Genomic DNA, 21586 nt, shown 5'->3' on the forward strand with positions numbered 1-21586 from the left:
GCTACATTCACAATGATGATAAATACAGATTTGTAATATCAGCTACTAAGAAACAATCAAAATTCACAATAGTAGAAAGCCTTAATATTATAGTACAACAACTAAGTGGTACATTATGGTATCTTTAATAAGAATAGAGTTGATCCCTGAACAACATAGGCTTGAACTACACAAGTTCACTTATACATCAAGTTTTTTCAACCAAATGCATCAAAAATACAGTATTTGCCGGTTGCAGAAGCCACATATATGGAGGGTAAACTTTTACTGTATGTGGGTTCTGCAGGGCTGTCTATGAGATTGAGTATGGCTGGATTTGGGTATATGCAGGCATCTTGGAAACAATTCCCCTCCCATAGCAAGGGATGACTGTAATTATGTAGCATCATAAATATATTTACTACATGATATTAGCTGAAAAAGAATTAGAAGGAACCTCACAGTAGTGAAATTAGAACTTCCATATTTTGTACTGTTTCTTTTGTTATTACTAAAGCAATGTTTATGCAATAAATAAAAAATAAAAAGAATATGATAGAATGATGATAGTTTAGAGCTGTTTAGGTCCTAATAAAATTCTTTTTGCTGACCCTGACAGCTCAGTAATTCTAGCTGAGTTCTTGGGGTACTGATTAAGAAACTTGAAATGGTGTAGTTTTACTTTTCCTTCTCTCCTTCTAAAGAACAAACACTCTTAATGAAAATGTGTCACAATAACTCTTGAATGATGATTCGGTGATAATACAACACAGTAAACCTAATATTACCTCCAAAAGACACTGTCCCTTTTGAGTCTGCTTGTACTTGCTGTCTCAGGGCTTGGTGTTGTTCCTTTGTGGGCTGAATACCAAGATAATTTAGAGCCTGCAAGATAGAGAACTCATGAAAAGCAATTTTTCAAATCTCCAAAGAATAAAATTTTTCATTACAAACTTTACAACCCAGGGTATATAATCAATACCAGAAAGAGTTGACCAGGATTAAACACCCTAGGGAAGTCGGCTGACTATGGATTAAGTGCCTATAAAATATTAGCTTCCTGATTTTACTACTACCTCACTTTTTCCCCAAGACTAGCACTTTGGCTAATACCAAATTTATGACATTATCCTATAACCAAAAATCAAACTATTTCTTAGTTTGTATGATTTGGCAGAAGTAAAATGGCCAAAGAATCCTACCACATCAGATTTACAAGTGACACTCTAAAACATTAATTATATTTGGTTAATATCTTGTCTTTGAGAGCAAAACTGAAGTTGATAGGAATTAGGTTCAACATAAAATCTTCTGATTTTTGGCTTGTTGGGGATTACACAAATAGTAAACTAAAAAGCTTTCTCTGCCACTTACTTCTCTCTTTCATCCGGCTCGTCCCTTAAGGGAAAGCTCTTTCTCCTTTTGGTATCCATTAGTGATTAAAAATTCAGAGACTGTTAATTGTATTCCAATGTCCATTCTCTCCTTGCTCCTTAGTAACTGAACCAACCACAATTTCGGCTGAAAACACTGCCATGCAGCTAAAAGACATTTCCCAGCCCCTTGTACATCTCCAAGCAGCCATGCCACTAACTAGGTACCAGCCAATGAGATACAACGGGAAGTGCCATAGAGTACTACTAGGAAGTCTCCTTTCAAAAGTCAGGGTAAACACTTCTTGTCTATTCGGATTAATAAGGGAGAAAGAAAGAGAAAGAAAAAAGATGAAAGGAAGGAAAGAAAGAGGGATTGATGGAATTTGAGCAGTTCTTTTGGTTCACGTGGTACCTCAGTAAAGATGGTGGAACAGAAAGATAATTGGAACATGGTCCCTGACACTCTGGAACCTCCACAGCAGCCCTGGATTACCTTCTTTCAGCTTCTTTTTGGTGTGAAAGAAATTTCTAAAGGAAACTACTGTTATTTTGAATTCACCAGTTATACATAGCAAAATCTAATCTTAACTAATGCAAAGGGACTGATTGGATGTCCTATTATTGGATATGGCAAGAGCATATATAGTGTCGATCACATCAAAACTAAAATGTAGGCAAAGTTTAGTATTGGTAATTATCTCTTACATATTTCTTCCTCCTTTAGAATCTTGTTCAATCATTTAGTATTTCATTCATTAAATAATTTATTTGGTGCCTACTATTTGTTAGCCACTAAACTATGCATAGCTGATAGATAAATGAAATATAGTCTCTCACCCCAAAGAGTTTATGGTCTCTAGGGTGAGAACAACTGTAAAGAAATAAGTAAAACATGTAATTTAGTAGAAGTATGTATAGGGTATATTAATATACAAAGCAACTGGTTAATTTGTAAGTGCGCAATTTGGGAACAATGAAGAATGGAGGAATAATCTCAGGAAAGATTCTTTCAAAAATGATTTCTGAGCTTAGTGTAGCATCATCTGCTTATCTTGTCTTGCAGTCAAGTATTTGCATTGTATAACATGGCATAATGATTTTTACCTTCTGTATGTTTTTCTCTTCAGTTATAAAAATGTTTCAAATATAAACACAAAAAAGAATAATACAAAGAACAACTATATACTCACTATCATCAATTAGTCGTTAATATGTACTTAAAATTTATGTATATATTTTCAATAAATAAAACTATATATTTGGTTAAAAGTTTTTATAATTGTTCCTCAGCAGGAAGTACTATCCTAAGTATTCTTCCTAGTCCTAATTTAATGACGTTTACTATGTAAGCAAGTATCCCCCAATAATATTTACTATTATTTTGTGCATTTAAGGTTTCACATCAAGAGTATAATCTAAAAGAGTAACTCTACAAATTATTTTTATTTTTATCTCAATTTTGTGATTTCATAATTGCTCAATATTGTCTGCAAAACTAGTTCACTTATTTTAAACTGTGAATAGTAATCCATTGTATAAATTTATTGTAATTTATTATCCATTCCCTGATTAACAGGCTTTTATAACTACTGCAATTTGCTTTTTTAAAAATTACAGATTATACATGCCTCTTTGTATAAATGTATGAAAATTTCTCTACATTATAGCCCTAGAAAAGGAAGTGCTAAGCCACAGGGGGCATATGGTCAATTTTATTAGATATTGTGGAATTGTTCTCCAAATTGGCTTCATCAATTTATGCACACCAGTAGTGAATAAGCATTCCTATTTTTCTACATTCTTAACAGCACCTGCTGTTTCCACTCTTTTATTTTGTCAGTGTTGTATATGAAATAGTATGTTGTTTGTTAATTTGAATTCCCCTAGTTACAAATGCAATTAAACATCATTTACATGTTTATTAGCAATGTTTTTGACTCATAAATTATCTAAAATATGTTTTAAATTTTCATACATGAGGTTTTAAGAAGTATCTTTACTGATTTTGAATTTGGTCTCCTTTTCCAGCTACGACACACAAAAATGTCTCCAGACATTGCCAAGTGTCCCAAGAAGAAACACTGCAGCTCTGCCCTTGAGAACCACTGCTCCAAAGACAACTGCTGTATTAACAATTGTATCTATTTTTTCAGGGTTTTTTCTATGAATATAGTACCTATAAATTTATATAAATTGTGAATTTTTTGCAAAAATTGTCACACTATACATGGTGTTAATAATTATTAATATATCATATCTTTCTATTCTGTACATTTTACAAACATTGCATGCTTTTTAAAATTGTCATAATTGTACACTGTTGAAATGAACTTTTTTTAAAGCGTTCTCCTTCTGATAATCATTTAGAGTGCACACAATTTTTCACTATGGAACACAGTGCTACAAAGTGCTAGTGCTTTTTGCTTTATGCCAATGACTTCAGCAGCTGTAGGAATTATCTGAATTTTAAAAAAAATTATAAAGTATTAATACAGCAGTTATAGAAAATACTATAATAAAGTAATAGATATCTACTATCTTGCTTCATTAAAGCTTAGCACTCAGCTATATTTACTTCCGTTTTTGAATGTAACCAAAACATTATAAAAACCCCTTTTGAACTTATTCCCAGAGGTAAGACTTATCATATATTTGATTTAATATTCCCATGAACTTTTTATTATATAATATTTGGTATATACTAAAAGCATATATGTAAAAAAACATGAGTTTTAAAGTAGGACAGTAAAACACCTATGAATCCACTTAAGCAGCATAAAACTGTGAACACTGTTGGATTCATACTACAATATGGATATGGTATTTCACCAGAGGTAACCATACTAATGAATTCTGAACTATTGATTTCTTCTTTATCATTCTTGATCTGTTTATTTTAAAATGGTTTTTCACATACATATGTATTCCTAACATGTTATTTTGTTTTACCGGTTTTTTAGCTTCATAAAAATGCTGCAGATGGTTTTCTAAAGCTTGCTTTTTTCACTCTACAGTAAGGTTTACTACATATTTCAAATCAGAAAGTGTGAGTTCAACTTTTTTCTTTATTAATTTTTAATTTCAATAGCTTTTGCGATATAGGTAGTTTTTGATTACATAGATGAATTGTATTAATGGTGAAGTCTGAGACTTTAGTTTACCTATTTACCCAAGTAGTGTTCACTGTACTCAATATGTAGTTTTTTATCCCTGCCCCACACACCATCCCCCTTCTGAGTCTCCAAAGTCCATTATTTGACTTCCTTTATGCTTGCCTTATGATACCCAGGGGACGTACTCTGGTTTCTTGGGTGACAGGAAGGGCCATAGGGTTCCCACAAGTTTCTGTCCTTTGTGTTAAGCTACCAGAGTGGGTGGAGGGGCAAAGCCAGGTGGGAGCTGGGTCAGGCAAGTCCGTGTTCTGACTCCACCTGAAGGACAAGCAGTGGCCCTTGTGGGGTTTAGCGAGTAGTTCTCTGGCCACCAGCAGTAATGTTCTAGGTTAAGAGCATAGCTGCCTCTGCTGTACAGAAGAGTTCACACAGGGAGTAGGGAGTAGCAGATGGCAGTAAGCATCACCTAGCTCCCATGCACTTGGCAAGGCAGGTCTCTCACTTGCAGTGTTGGCCAGAAGCAGCTAGCTAAATTCCAGCTAGCTAAACTCACAACTGCCCCAGGTCATAAGCCTTTCACATAGACAGGAACCCTAGGCTTTCAGGCCACACCCTTTCCAGTCTACTTGCAAAGCCAGGGTGCCCAAGCTCCTCTGCCTGAGGCTGCAGCATACTTCCCACTTGTTCCCTGGTTCTGGACAAGGGAGTTCATCCCATTTGAGATTAAATCGTGAATTTCAGTTGGGAGCTTCTCTCAACCTGCAACCACTGCCTGACTTAGTTGTCTGACTTCCACAAAGTCCCCTGTAATGTAGAATCAGGAATGGCTTCCTTCGGTCCATGTTGGAGGCTGCAAATGCACGCTATGCTCTTCCCACTGCCCCCTATATTAGTTCCAGTGCTGGGCAGGGTTAATGCCTTCTCCTGTGAGCTACACTGCTAGGTTCCCCAGTGGGGGTGTATATCTCTACCCATCTTACACTCTTGGGACTTAGTTTTTTGGCTGGCTCATGGTGTAGGCTGCAGCCTCCTGCTTCTTTCAAAGGGTTTTGGGGTTTCATTCCATTTTCCTTTAAGCTCCTACATTGCTTCTTGGGAAAAGGTTCACAGTGTGAATATCGACACACTATTTTGTCTTTCCAAGGAGGACAGACATGCTAATACCACTCTAATCTACCATCTTGGGAAAAAAACAAAAACAAAAAACTTCTTTTTCATGACTGTTTCAGCTACTTTGGGTCTTTTGCATTTCCATACAAATGGATCCGTCTTTTCTTGCATTTCCTACAAATGGATAGGGTCACCTTATCCATTTCTGAAAAATAGCCAGCTGATATTTTGATAAAGATTGCATTAAATCTGTATATCAATGTGGGGAGTATTGCAATCTTAACAATTAAGCTCATAGATTCATGAGCACAACATGTCTTTCCATTTATTTAGATCTTCTTTAATTTCTTTCAATGATGGTTTGTAGTTTTAATTATGTAAGTCTTACACTTCTTTTGTTAAATTTATTCCTAAATATTTTATTCTTTTAGATGCTATTGTAAAAGATTGTCCACTGTTCATTATTAGTGTATAGAAATACAATTGCTTCTTATATATGATCTTGTATACTGTAAACTTGCTGAACTCATTTTTAGGTCTAACAATATTGTGGTGGATTCCTTAGGATTTCTTATATACAAGATCACATCATGTGGGAATAGAGATAGTTTTAATTCTTCCTGCAATCTGGATGCCTTTTATTTCCTTTTCTTGTCTAATTATCCTGGCTAGAACCTCCAGCACAGTATAAAGTAGAAGTGGCAAAGCAGACATCCTTGTCTTATCCCTGATGTTAGGAAGGAACCATCCAGTTTTCTACCATTAAGTATGATGTTAGCAGTAGGCTTACATAAATGTCCCTTTTGAAGTTTAGGAGATTCCTTTCTATTGTTAGTTTATTGGGTATTTTTTATCATGCAAAGGTGTTAGGTTTTGTCAGATATTTTTCTTGTGTCTATTGAGACTATCATGTAAAAGAATAAAAAAATCAAGTATCTGCTTTTAATAATAATAAAAAAAAGACTATCATATGGTTTTGTCCTTTATTCTATTAACATATTGATTTTCCTATATTAAACCAACTTTGCATTCCTGAAATCAAGAGATGGGTCAGTACTATTTGTACAAAGTTTTTTTGATTACTAATTCAATCTTTTTACTTGTTATAGTCTGCTTAGTTTTTCTATGTCTTCTTGAGTTAGTCTTGGTAGTTTGTGTCTTTCTAGGAATTTGTCCATTTCATCTAGGTTACCTAATTTGATGGCAGATAATTATTCATAGTATTCTCCTATTTTGTTTTATTTCATATGGGCAACAGTAATATCTATAACTTACTTTCTTTTTTAATTAAATTAATTTTTTTTTTTTTTTTGAGACAGAGTCTCGCTCTGTTGCCCAGGCTGGAGTACAGTGATGGGATCTCAGCTTACTGCAAGCTCTGCCTCCTGGGTTGACGTCATTCTCCTGCCTCAGCCTCCTAAGTAGCTGGGACTACAGGTGCCTACCACCATGTCCGGCTAATTTTTTGTATTTTTTTTTAGTAGAGACAGGGTTTCACTGTGTTAGCCAGGATGGTTTTGATCTCCTGACCTCATCATCCACCTGCCTCAGCCTCCTAAAGTGCTGGGATTACAGGTGTGAGCCACCGTGCCCGGCCATCTATAACTTACTAAAACATGACATTGTGAAATTTGCGCTGATGTGGGAGGCTCTTGTTCCTTCATTTTCCTTACTATATAGTATTCCTCATATAATAATAATCATGCTACCATGGATTTATCCATTCTTTTATTGATGAACATTTAGACTGTCTCCTATCATTTATTCTTTTAAATAATGCTGATATATTCTTGTATCTATTGGTCAGGATGGTCTAGTTACACCATTGTTTCTCTCTAAGACCCCAAAGTCTTAGTAACCTAGAAAAGATAAAGGTTCGTTTTCTCCTTGCTAATGTTACATATTCAGTGTGAGTCAGCTGGTTTCTCTTTCTCTGTATTTTTCACTTAGGGACTCTAACTGTCAGAGCTTCCACCATCAGAAGTTTTGCTGCCTGCTAAAGCAGAGATGAAAGAAATATGATGAACTGCACATTGGCTCTTTATTAAAGAAGATGGGAAAGTACAATTCTATCACTGGCTGACAAGGATGAGAACCTGATATAGCTGAAAAGCTCTAACTACTACTGTACTGTACATATCTCCTTATATGGTGGCACTAGAATTGCTCTAGTGTATATGTCCAGAAGCAGAATTGTGAGGTTAAATGATGTAAGCAGGTTCAGTGTCGCCAAATTGTTCTCTAAAGTTACAATCCCCATGAGTATCACATGAGAGTTCCCAGGTCTTTCTCTGTATCTTTGTGAACAATTACTCTATGTTTGTCTACTTCATGAGTAGGCAATTGTACCTCACCGCTGCTTTATTTTCATTTTTCCAGAGGGCATCTTTTCATATATTTAACTGCCATCAATTTTTTTTACTTTTGTAAATAGTCCATTCATTTGTACCAATCATCTTTCTTTGGGGTTATCTGTATTTTCCTTGGGCTAGTTGGAGCATTTTCCCTAATTCTTTTTTTTTTGGAAAAGGGCAACCAGCCCTTGCAGAATCTTGTGTTTCTCTAAATAAAGATACCAGTTCTAGAATTCCATCTGAAAATGGCCTGAGGCCATGCTAAAACTGAGCCCCAATATCTGAGTCCTTCCCTGAGCCATATGATGGCTCACAAGTGCTCACACACTTCTATTGTGAGATTTCCCTCCCTCCTCTTCTCTCTTCCATTTTTCTTTTTTTTCTTCCTTCCTAGCTTGACTATAAATTTTAAAAACTTCTTTATTTAATTCATTGTCTCTATATACAAGTTTAGCATCTCTAATCCAAAAAGCCAAAATCGAAAATGCTCCCAAATCTAAAACTTTTTGAGTGCCAACATAATACCACAAATTGTCCACACGGGTGGCTGAGTCCACACCTTTGCTTTCTGATGGTTCAGTATATACAAACTTTGTTTTATGGATAAAACTATTTTAAAACATTGTATAAAATTACCTTCAGGCTATGTTTCTCAGGCATATATATGAATTTTCCTGTTGAGACTTAGGTCCCATTCCCATGATATCTCATTAGGTATACATGCAAATATTCCAAAATCTGAAAATATCAAAAATTTCAAACACTTCCGGCTCCTAACATTTTGGATAAGGGAGACTCAATCCTATATTCATGGCAGGAATGGGTTCTAGATTTCCTGGATTATACAATGTTGCCAGAAGTAGAAGTTCTGTGCCTAACTGTTCAAGGATTACACAGACACTTTTGAAAGTTTGTTAAGAACTATGGACCCGCTCCCAGAATAATAGCCATATATGCAAATTTTAATCTAGAATTTCTGGGGTTCATAAACTCCAAGTTAAGCATTTATGGCTGTAAGTTATGCCATTTAGTTGTTACTAGGCAAAAATCATTTTCCAGATATATATTTGAAATCTTCCATAATGAAGAGTTAAAAATTATACACACACAAACACATACACACACACAGCGGTCACTTTCCTATTAAAAATACCTCAATGGCTTTTTACTGAACTCAGATTAAAATCCAAAGACCTCACCTAGGCCTACAAAGAAATGATCTGATTATCTCCCTGACTTAGGTCGTTAGTAACACTCTTTCCCTTGATCATATTATGCCAGGAACACATTTCTGTTTTTCTTAAAAAAAGTCCAGGCTCTCCTGTCTTAGCACTTTTGCATTAACTGTTTTCTTATATCTCAGATGTTTTTCCCTAGCACCATAATTCTCACACTTCACGTCTCAGTTTAAATTTCACCTTCTCAGAGGGCTCTTCTGTGACTACCAATCTGAAATAATCTACCAGTCACTCTGTCACTCTTATTATTTGATATGTACTCTTGTTATTCACTTGTTTTTTGAATTTTCTACCTCCTCCACCACAATGAATTATAAAGACCAAGAAATAACTTTTTGTCTTGTTTACCACCAATTTTACAGTGCCAAAACCCTATAGTGCCTCAACCAGAGGAAGGAAACAATAAATATTTGTTGAGTAAAAGTAACCTTGTAATCTTTGGTAATCTAAGATGTCTGAACTGGATTCACCTACAACCTCTTCTGACTTGCCATGAGAAATGAAGGAAACCAGTAGGATAGAATCAAAAAAATAACAGAATGCATATATGCCTTGATACTGCATACTTTATGTTTTCATGATTAGAGAAATTCAAACAATCTTGAAAGAAGTGAACTACATCTAGAAGTTCACTAGCAAGCAATAACCGCTATTAATATTTTGGTATATAAAGCTTTCAGAATTTTATTGATGAACAAATCTATTTTAAAAAGGCACTCCTACAGAAGAGTCAGAACTGAAAAAAAAGGCATTCCATGTCAATGAACATAACTCTTAAATATACCATGTGTTATTAGATCAAGCTCCTATTGATTGCCATGAATTTTTCACTAATATAAACATTGCCACTGTGAACAGCCTTCCACATACATCTTTGTGCCCCCGTCTATTATTTACTTAGGAAAATTTCTTAAATGAGGAATTACTACCTGAAAAGCATAGGCAAAATTCAAATTTTGATACATATTGTGAAACTATTCTTGAGTCATTTTTGTTTGATAAATTTTTAAGAAATCCTCATTTTTTTCTTAAAAAAATAGTAATATTTTATAATTTATGTGAGAGTTACAATGTATTTCTGATAATACAGAAAAGATCCTGGGGGAATCCTGCCAGAAAAGTTTTTAAAAATTACTAGATAATAATAAACAATAACATCCACAAACACCTTAAACGCTTGGATCGGCTTAGGAGAGAGAGTGATACCAAAATTTATGAAGACACAAGAATACACAGAGGTAAGTAAGCATAAAGACAATGGATGCCAATTCTTTTTTATAAAAAATTATGATTACGATTATTTTCAGAGACAGGGTCTCACTCTTACTGGAGTGAAGTGGCATGATCATGGCTCACTGCAGCCTGGACCTCCTAGGCTCAAGGGATCTTCCTCCCTCAGTCTCCAAGTAGCTGGGACTACAGGTGTGCACCACCACGACTGGCTAATTTTTAACAAATTTTTTGAGACATGGGATCTCATTCTGCTGCCCAGGCTGGTCTCAAACTCCTGGCTTCAAGCGATCCTCTTGCCTTGGCCTCCCAAAGCACTGAATGTACAGGCATGTGCTACCATGCCCACCCCAAGAATCTCCTAATTCTTGATGGCCTAAAACCTGCAAGCAGGAGGAAAGCATCTAAGGCCTAATACAGGGAGGCAGGATTAAATCACCCAAACAATGCTGGAACCTCATAGTGAACACTTTCAGTAAAATGGTAAACTAAGAAGAAAGTCCTACAGACATTACAGAATATGTCTTCCTTAGGTCTGGGTGGAAGAAAAAATATTTTTCCTGAGAGTGTATAACTATAACAATAGGTACAATAGTTTTATAGCCTGAAAAATCACAACCTGGGAATTTAGTTCCAGTAGTTCCTGATGTCTAAGAAACATACATATGTAAATCTTTTCCACAGGTTTTATATATTAGCTTCAAAATTCACAAAGATAAAATTCCATTTTTTCATTAAAGTATAATTTTATTTTTAAATTTTTTAAATTTTTATTTCTTGAGATGGAGTTTCACTCTTGTCGCCCAAACTGGAGTGCAATGGCATGATCTCAGCTCACTGCAACCCCTGCCTCATGGGTTCAAGAGATTCTCCTGCCTCAGCCTCCCAAGTAGCTGGGATTATAGGCCAATGCCACCACACCTGTGTAATTTTTGTATTTTTAGTAGAGATGGTGCTTCACCATGTTGGCCAGCCTAGTCTCGAACTCCTGTCCTCAGGTGATCCACCTGCCTCGGCCTCCCAAAGTGCTGAGATTACTTACAGGCATGAGCCATCGTGCCAGGCCGAAAGTATAATTTTTTAAAAAATCACAACATATGAGGGAATATGACATCATAAGCAAAAGTAAACATACATACAAACAACAGATGTGACAACCAAAGACTGCAGCTACTGTATAGTTAGACATAGAATATGTTTAACATATTTAAGTTAAAAAGGTGAATCAAGAATAAGAGGAACAATATATTATAACAATACTAGGTAGACAATAACAAATTAGAAACTTAATGAGTATGTGAAATAGCAGACGGTTGAAGAGAGTGAAGCAGAGAAACAATGTATAGGAGAAAGAGTTGAAAATGCAGCCGGGCGCGGTGGCTCACGCCTGTAATCCCAGCACTTTGGGAGGCCGAGGCGGGCGGATCACAAGGTCAGGAGATCGAGACCATGGTGAAACCCCGTCTCTACTAAAAAATAGAAAAAAAAATTAGCCAGGCGCAGTGGCGGGCGCCTGTAGTCCCAGCTACTCAGGAGGCTGAGGTAGGAGAATGGCGTGAACTCGGGAGGCGGAGCTTGCAGTGAGCCGAGATTGCGCCACTGCACTCCAGCCTGGGCGACAGAGCGAGACTCCGTCTCAAAAAAAAAAAAAAAAAAAGAAAAAAAAAAGAAAATGCAGCACAGATAGATAAGAAGATGCAAAATATGAAGGAGAAGCTTGAAAGACATGGAAGATGAGCAAGTCTGTCTATAAATATGTAATTGAACTGGTAACAGATAATAAAGAGAATTAAAGAGAGGCAATATTCAAAGTGATGCTAGCTGAGAATTTTGTAGAACCTAAAAAAGATATAAATCTGTAGATTTATGAAGCCTGAAAAATCCTAAATAGGCTAACATAAGAGAAATCAACACCTGGATACACCAAGGTGAAAATACAGAACACCAATAACGTAATATTTTCAAAAGCAGAAATAGTGAAAAGACAGATCATTACAAAATAAAGACAGAGCGACAGTTGAGTTCTCAAAATAGCAACAACAGAAACCAGAAAAAATAAAAATAAGAGCTTCAAAAATCTTAGAGACAATAACTGTGACCCTAGAGTTATATGCCTAATAAAATTCTTTTTCAAAAATGAGGGCAAAATATTTTCAGAAAAATTTAAAAATGAGTTTTCTATCAACCTATACAAAAAGAACATTTAAAGGGGTTACTTAGAGAAAAGGGAAAATGACCCCCCAAAATGTCAGAAATGCAAAATAGACCAATGAATAAAGAATATGGTAAACATGCACAAATCTAAACTATCACTGACTACAAGATTATAATTCCTAATTTATAAAACTATACATAGATATTAATAATTCATAATTTGTAACACTACACAGACATAGGCCAAAACCAAAATATTGGACAATTATAGATACATAAATTGAGAAGAGGGTGATCAGAATTAATGTATTATAGGGCTTTGTATGTACAAAGGAATTACCTGATTAACTTTAGACTTTTAAGTTAAATGTGCATGTTAAAATCTTAAGGAAATCACTAAAAGAATAGCAAGAGAAGACATAATTTTCAAACAAGTTGGAGGTAAAAAGTAAAACGCAAAAGCAATTAATCAAATAATCAAATATAATCAAACCAAAAGAATATAATAAAAAGGGGAATAAAAGAAGTGATAAAAAAGAGAACAAAAAGAAATTTAAAAAATAAGATGGTAGAAATACATCAAACTATTTTATAATTAGAATACATTTAAAGTATATGAAGCAATAAGAACTCTTACATAAGACTAGTACGAATGACAATTGAGAAAATGACTTTAGAAAACAATTAAGTAATCCAACAATTATTTTTTCAGCATATACTATGAGCCAAGCATTTTTGTAGGAGCTGAAAACACAGAAGCAAAAATTTTAGCAACACCTCACATAAACTGAAAATAAACTCGGGCTACCCTCTTTTGGTCCCCTCCCTTTGTATGGGAGCTCTGCTTTCACTCTATTAAATCTTGCAACTGCACTCCTTTGGTCCGTGTTTGTTACGGCTCAAGCTGAGCTTTTGCTTGCCGTCCACCACTGCTGCTTGCTGCCATTGCAGACACGCCACTGATTTCCATCCCTCCCAATCCGCCACTGACTTCCATCCCTCCTGATCTGGCAGGGTGTCTGCTGTGCTCCTGATCCAGCAAGGTGCCCATTGCCGCTCCTGATCGGGCTAAAGGTTTGCCATTGTTCCTGCATGGCTAAGCGCCCAGGTTTGTCCTAATGGAGTTGAACATTAGCCACTGGGATCCACAGTTCTCTTCCATGACCCTTGGCTTCTAATAGAGCTATAACACTCACTGCAGGGCCCAAGATTCCATTCCTTGGAATCCATGAGGCCAAGAACCCCAGGTCAGAGAACACGAGGCTTGCCACCATCTTGGAAGAGGCCCGCCACCATCTTGGGAGCTCTGGGAGCAAGGACCTGGTAACATTTTGGAGACCATGAAGGGACCTCCAAAGCGGTGAGTAATATTGGACCACTTTCACTTGCTATTCTGTCCCATCCTTCCTTACAATTGGAGGAAAATACTGGGCACCTGTCGGCTGGTTAAAAACGATTAGCATGGCCACCAGACTTAAGACTCAGGTGTGAGACTGTCTGGGGAAGGGCTTTCTAACAACCCCCAACACTTCTGGGTTGGGAGCATTCGTCTGCCTAGAACCAGCTTCCGCTTTCAATTCTCTTGGGGAAGCCGAGGGCCGACTAGAGGCAGAAAGCTATCATCCCAAACTCCCAGCGTTAGCTGGTTGAGATCATTGCACAGCCAGAAGTCTCTACTCAACAGTCGCCCATGCGTGTGCCCCTACCTTTCTTTGTGACCCATAGCTTCTGGGTCCCGAACATGACTTTCTTGAAAGTGTAGCCCCAAAATTCTCCTTACCTCTGAATCTACTTCCTCTGATCCCTGCCTCCTAGGTACTGATACTTCAGACTTTCATTTCCTCTAGCAAGTTGCATCTCCAAAGTGATCTAAGGAAGTTCTACATGTGAGCATCCTTAGGCATCTAGTCTTGTCCCTGGTGTCCTTCCCAATTTAGGCATACAGCTCTTCACATGGGCGGTTATGTGGGACCTGTTCCCCACCACCCTTGCCAGGACCCCAAGTTTGTAAATGGCTAAGAGAAAAGAGACAGAGAGACAGACAGAGAGGAGAGAGACAGAGGCAGAGAGCGAGACAGGCAGAGAGGTGAAAGAAGCAGAGGAGAAAGAGGCAGAGAGGAGAAAAAGGGAGTCAAAGAGAGAAAGAAAGAGAAAGATAGAAATAGTAAAAAACAAACAAACAAACAAACAAACAAACCCCAACAGTGTGCCCTATTCCTTTAAAAGCCAGGGTAAATTTAAAACCTATAATTGATAATTGAAGGTCTTCTCCACGACCCTGTAACACTCCAATACTACCTTGTCAGTGTAAACAAGGGCATAGCCTGAAAACACTGAGACCACTAACAAACTGTAGCCTTCCTATCAAAAATCCTTAACCCAGTAACCCATGGATGGCCCAAATGCATTCAATCTGTAGTGGCAACTGCTTTGCTAACAGAAGAAAGTAGAAAAGTAACTTTTAGAGGAAACCTCATTGTGAGCACACCTCACCAGTTCCGAATTATTCTAAGTCCAAAAAGCAAAAAGGTAGCTTACTAACTCAAAAATCTTAAAGTATAGGGCTATTCTGTTAGAAAAAGGTGATTTAACATTAACCACTGATAATTCCCTTAACCCAGCAGATTTCCTTACAGGGGATTTAAATCTTAATTACCATACAAAGGTCTGACCAGACCTAGGAGGAACTCCCTTCAGGATGACAGATGGTTCCTCCAAGGTGATTGAGGGAAAAACCACAATGAGCATTCAGTAATTGATAGGGAGACTCTTGTGGAAGCAGAGTTAGAAAAATAGCCTAATAATTGGTCTCCTCAAACTTACGAGCAGTTTGCACTCAGCGAAGCCTTAAAGTACTTACAGAATCAAAGACTATCTCAATCCTGACTCCAAAGGTTACCTACACCCTCTCTGAAACGAATTTGCATAAGAATTGTTTATGGTAATGCATCTTGATGGGGCAGCTGGGTTGTTATGAAATACTCAGGAACCCAGTCCAGCTCTAGGACTCGCCCTCCAGCACAAAGGCAATGTTGGGCATGCTGGTAAAGGACTAGAATCCAGCAGCCCGGACCCCTTTCTTTGTGGTCAAGAAAGGCGGGAAAACAGGTGCAGGACTGCTACATCGGTGAGCGAAACTAATCCGATAAGCAGAAGTCCATGGGTGGTTATGCACCCTGGAAAGGAATAAGCATTAGGACCACAGAGGACGCTCTAGGACTAATGCTCATCAGAAAATGACTAGGGGTGCTGGCATCCCTATGTTCTTTTTTCAGATAGGAAATGTTTCCCTCAAGGCAAAAATGCCCCTAAGATGTATTCTGGAGAACTGGGACCAATTTGACCCTCAGACACTAAGAAAGAAACAACTTATATTCTTCTGCAGTACAGCCTGGCCACAATATCTACTTCAAGGAGGAGAAACCTGGCCGCCTGAGGGAAGTATAAATTATAACACCATCTTACAGCTAGACCTCTTTTGTAGAAAAGAAGGCAAATGGAGTCAAGTGCCATATGTACAAACTTTCTTTTCATTAAGAGACAACTCACGATTATGTAAAAAGTGTGATTTATGACCTACAGGAAGCCCTGAGTCTACCTCCCTACCCCAGCGTCCCCCCAACTCCTTCCTCAACTAATAAGGACCCCCCTTCAACCCAAACAGTCCAAAAGGAGATAGAAAAAGGGGTAAACAATGAACCCAAGAGTGCCAATATTCCCCGATTATGCCCCCTCCAAGCAGTGGGAGGAGGAGAATTTGGCCCAGTCAGAGTGCATGTACCTTTTTCCCTCTCAGACTTGAAGCAAATTTAAACAGACCTAGGTAAATTCTCAGATAACCTGATGGCTATATTGATGTTTTACAAGGGTTAGGACAATCCTTTGATCTAACATGGAGACATATAATGTTACTGCTAAATCAGACATTAACCCCAAATGAGAGAAGTGCCGCCATAACTGCAGCCAGAGAGTTTGACGAGCTCTGGTATCTCAGTCAGGTCAATGACAGGATGACAACAGAGGAAAGAGAAGGATTCCCCACAGGCCAGCAGGCAGTTCCCAGTGTAGACTCTCATTGGGACACAGAATCAGAACATGGAGATTGGTGCCACAGATATTTGCTAACTTGCGTGCTAGAAGGACTAAGGCAAACTAGGAAGAAGCCTGTGAATTATTCGTTGATGTCCACTAAAACACAGGGAAAGGAAGAAAATCCTACCGCCTTTCTGGAGAGACTAAGGGAGGCACTGAGGAAGCATACCTCTCTGTCACCTGACTCTACTAAAGGCCAACTAATCTTAGAGGATAAGTTTATCACTCAGTCAGCTGCAGACATTAGAAAAAACTTCAAAAGTCCGCCTTAGGCCTGGAGCAAAACTTAGAAACCCTATTGAACTTGGCAACTTCGGTTTTTTATATTACAGATCAGGAGGAGCAGGCGAAACGGGACAAACTGGATTAAAAAAAAAAAAAAAAGGCCACCACTTTAGTCATGGCCCTCAGGCAAGCAGACTTTGGAGGCTCTGGAAAAGGGAAAACCTAGGCAAATTGAATGCCTAATAGGGCTTGCTTCCAGTGCGGCCTACAAGGACACTTTAAAAAAGATTGTACAAGTAGAAATAAGCTGCCCCCCTGTCCATGGTCCTTATGTCAAGGGAATCACTGGAAGGCCAATTGTCTCAGGGGACAAAGGTCCTCTGAGTCAGAAGCCACTAACCAGATGATCCAGCAACAGGACTGAGGGTGACCGGGGCAAGCGCCAGCCCATGCCATCACCCTCATAGAGCCCCGGGTATGCTTGACCATTGAGGGCCAGGAGGTTAACTGTCTCCTGGACACTGGTGCAGCCTTCTCATCTATCCCGGACAACTGTCCAGATCTGTCACTATCCGAGGGGTCCTAGGACAGCCAGTCACTGGATACTTCTCCCAGCCACTAAGTTGTGATTGGGGAACTTTACTCTTTTCACGTGCTTTTCTAATTATGCCTGAAAGCCCCACTCCCTTGTTAGGGAGAGACATTCTAGCAAAAGCAGGGGCCATTGTACACCTGAACATAGGAGAAGGAACACCCGTTTGTTGTCCCCTGCTTGAGGAAGGAATTAATCCTGAAGTCTGGGCAACAGAAGGACAATATGGATGAGCAAAGAATGCCCATCCTGTTCAAATTAAACTAAAGGATTCCACCTCCTATACCCCAAAGGCAGTACCCCCTTAGACCCAAGGCCCAACAAGGATTCAAAATAAACTGTTAAGGACCTAAAAGCCTAAGGTCTAGTAAAACCATGCAATAGCCCCTGCAATACTCCAATTTTAGGAGTACAGAAACCCAACGGACAGTAGAAGTTAGTGCAAGATCTCAGGATTATCAATGAGGCCCTTGTCCCTCTATACCCAGCTGTACCTAACCCTTATACTCTGCTTTCCCAAATACCAGAGGAAGCAGAGTGGTTTACAGTCCTGGACCTTAAGGATGCATTTTTCTGCATCCCTGTACATCCTGACTCTCAATTCTTGTTTGCCTTTGAAGGTCCTTCAAACCCAATGTCTCAACTCACCTGGACTATTTTACCCCGAGGATTCAGGGATAGCCCCCATCTATTTGGGGCATTAGCCCAAGACTGGAGCCAGTTCTCACACCTGGACATGCTTGTCCTTCCGTACATGGATGATTTACCTTTAGCCGTCTGTTCAGAAACCATGTGCCATCAAGCCACCCAAGCGCTCTTAAATTTCCCTATACTGCCTTATCCTCATCTCAAAACCCTAAAGCAACTAAGAGGGTTCCTTGGCATAACAGGCTTCTGCTGAATATGGATTCCCAGGTACGGTGAAATAGCAAGGCCATTATATTCAGTAATTAAGGAAACTCAGAAAGCCAATACCCATTTAGTAAGATGGACACCTGAAGCAGAAGTGGCTTTCCAGGCCCTAAAGAAGGCCTTAACCCAAGCCCCGGTGTTAAGCTTGCCAACAGGGCAAGACTTTTCTTTATATGTCACAGAAAAAAAAAAATAGCTCTAGGAGTCCTTACACAGGTCCAAGGGATGAGCTTGCAACCCGTGGCATACCTGAGTAAGGAAATGGATGTAGTGGTAAAGGGTTGGCCTCATTGTTTACGGGAAGGGGCGGCAGTAGCAGTCTTAGTATCTGAAGCAGTTAAAATAATACAGGGAAGAGATCTTACTGTGTGGACATCTCATGATGTGAACAGTATACTCACTGCTAAAGGAGACTTGTGGCTGTCAGACAACCATTCACTTAAATATCAGGCTCTATTACTTGAAAGGCCAGTGCTGCAACTGCGCACTTGTGCAACTCTTAACCCAGCCACATTTCTTCCAGACAAAGAAGAAAAGGTAGACTAACGGTCAAAAAATAATTGCTCAAACCTACGCCACTCGAGGGGACCTTCTAGAGGTTCCCTTGATTGATTCCGACCTCAACTTGTATACTGATGCAAGTTCCTTTGTAGAAAAAGGACTTCAAAAAGCGGAGTATGCAGTGGTCAGTGATAATGGAATACTTGAAAGTAATCCCCTCACTCCAGGAACTAGTGCTCAGCTGGCAGAACTAATCTCACTCGGGCACTAGAATTAGGAGAAGGAAAAGGGTAAATATATATACAGACTCTAAGTATACTTACCTAGTCCTCCATGCCCATGAGGCAATATGGAGAGAAAGGGAATTCCTAACTTCTGAGGGAACATCTATCAAACATCAAGAAACCATCAGGAGATTATTATTGGCTACACAGAAATCTAAAGAGGTGGCAGTCTTACACTGCTGGGGTCATCAGAAAGGAAAGGGAAATAAAAGGGAACCGCCAAGCAGATATTGAAGCAAAAAGAGCCACAAGGCAGGATCCTCTATTAGAAATGCTTATAGAAGGACCCCTAGTATGGGGTCATTCCCACTGGGAAACCAAGCCCCAGTACTCAGAAGAAGAAATGGAATGGGGAACCTCACGAGGACATAGTTTCCTCCCCTCAGGATGGCTAGCCACCGAAGAAGGAAAAATACTTTTGCCTGCAGCTAACCAATGGCACACTGTGAAGTGTGCCAAAGAAATAATCCCCTGCACTGCAGGTTATACATTTCAATCCCTGTATCTTTAACCTCCTTGTTAAGTTTGTCTCTTCCAGAATTGAAGCTGTAAAACTACAAATGGTTCTTCAAATGGAGCCCCTGATGCAGTCCATGACTAAGATCTACCGCAGACCCCTGGACCGGCCTGCTAGCCCATGCTCCGATGTTAATGACATTGGTGGCACCCCTCCCGAGGAAATCTCAATTGCGCAACCCCTACTACACCCCAATTCAGCAGGAAGCAGTTAGAGCAGTTGTCAGCCAACCTCCCCAACAGAGGGGAAATTTTGAGTTCGTCATTTCTGAATTTTTTAAAAATTTTCACTTATTTTAAATATTGTGGGATCAAAGAGTTTATTTTCTTTTCTTTTTCTTCCCCCCCGCGCTTTTTTTTTTTTTTTTTTGGCAGTTGCAAGATTTAATAGAGTGAAAACAGAGCTCCCATAGAAAGGGAGGGGACCCAAAGAGGGTAGCTGTTGGCAGCTTGAATGCCTGGGTTTATATCCCGATCACTGTCCCTCCCACTGTACTCTCAGACGACAGATGGTTGGCTATTTCTTTACCTCCTGTTTTTGCCTAATTAGCATTTTAGTGAGCTTTCTTTACTACCTGATTGGTCGGGTGTGAGCTAAGTTGCAAGCCCTGTTTTTAAAGGTGAATGCGGTCACCTTCCCAGCTAGACTTAGGGATTCTTAGTCGGCCTAGGAAATCCAGCTAGTCCTGTCCCTCAGTCCCCCCTCTCAACAGGAAAATCCAACTGCTGTTGGGGATGGGGACAGGTACATATGATCAAGAAGAAATACATTAGCAACGTCAAAGGTTCTGATTCTTAAGTTGGGTGATGGGTAAATGTGTGTTTGCTTTATTATTCTTTAAACTGTATGTGTATAATGCATTCTTGGTACAGGATGAATGTTTTAATATAAAGAAATAAAAAATTTTTAAAAATAATGCAAATAGTGTGTCACAGAAGGTGCTCAATATATGGTAATTCTTACATAAGTAATAATAAAATTACAAAATGCAATTAACTACAGTGTACACTGATCTAGAGCTAAGCTTAGTAATAAATGAGTTTTGTTGAAAGTTCACACTAGATGAATACGGCACGTCATGTTAGGTAAGTTCTTACATTTAAGTTGGAAGTAACATGTTTTATCAAAAAGTAGGTCTCATATGTAAGCACAGTATGTATGGGGAAAAAAGTAAAATAAGTTGGTTCCAATAATTTATTAAATGACTAAGGTCATCTTTTAACCTGAAGCAAAAATAAAAGTTTGTTAATTAAACAAATAAATGTACTGAAGTTTTTCTGATGTCTGAATGATGAATTTTAAAAATTACTTTGTTACAATATTAGTCACACACCTTTCAGCCTAATACAAAGAACATTTCATTAACATTGGGTATGCCATTACTCTCTACAGTTTTCTTGAAATGTTACAGAAATGGCAAGAGGTAAAAGTAAGTATCAGTGAAATGGCATCCATATCCCAAAGCATCTTCCATAGGTATAAATATATAGATAATGCAGAGGTACAATATTTGGATTTCAAGCCAAGCAATAAATTGTATCCCTATTTGCTAAGTTTATAATGCATATTTTTAAGTTTAATATTAGGATCAAATGAGACACATCCTATTCATACTTTGATGCAATATATCACTACAAATAATGCTGAAATAACATTAAAATATCTGTATATTAAATCATTCTCAGAGTATTCATAGGAAGAGACAAATGTAAATCCACTTTACGGACAAGGAATTAAATAACTAGTTCAGTGTTATAAATTTCTCTACTTAAACCAATAAAATATAAAAGACTTCATGACAATGCCACACATATATATACATATATCTGAACATACATGTTTGTCGTGTGTGTGTGTGTGTGTGTGTGTATACACACGACATTGTCTTGACAGGTAATTTCCTTAACCA

At 38.3% G+C, this 21586-nt stretch overlaps 1 protein-coding gene across 3 annotated transcripts in view; it reads right to left on the minus strand.

Moving 5' to 3' along the window:
- STXBP4 (syntaxin binding protein 4) overlaps positions 1 to 21586 on the minus strand; it is a 197943-nt gene that overhangs the window by 135159 nt on the left and 41198 nt on the right. For all 3 annotated transcript variants that reach the window (XM_008011417.3, XM_073004923.1, XM_073004924.1), the window contains exon 9: positions 768 to 864. In XM_008011417.3, coding sequence (XP_008009608.1) covers positions 768 to 864 — 97 coding nt within the window. The remainder of the gene's footprint in view (positions 1 to 767; positions 865 to 21586) is intronic.

Source organism: Chlorocebus sabaeus, chromosome 16, assembly GCF_047675955.1.
Source record: "Chlorocebus sabaeus isolate Y175 chromosome 16, mChlSab1.0.hap1, whole genome shotgun sequence".
NCBI classification, from domain to species: Eukaryota; Metazoa; Chordata; class Mammalia; order Primates; family Cercopithecidae; genus Chlorocebus; species Chlorocebus sabaeus.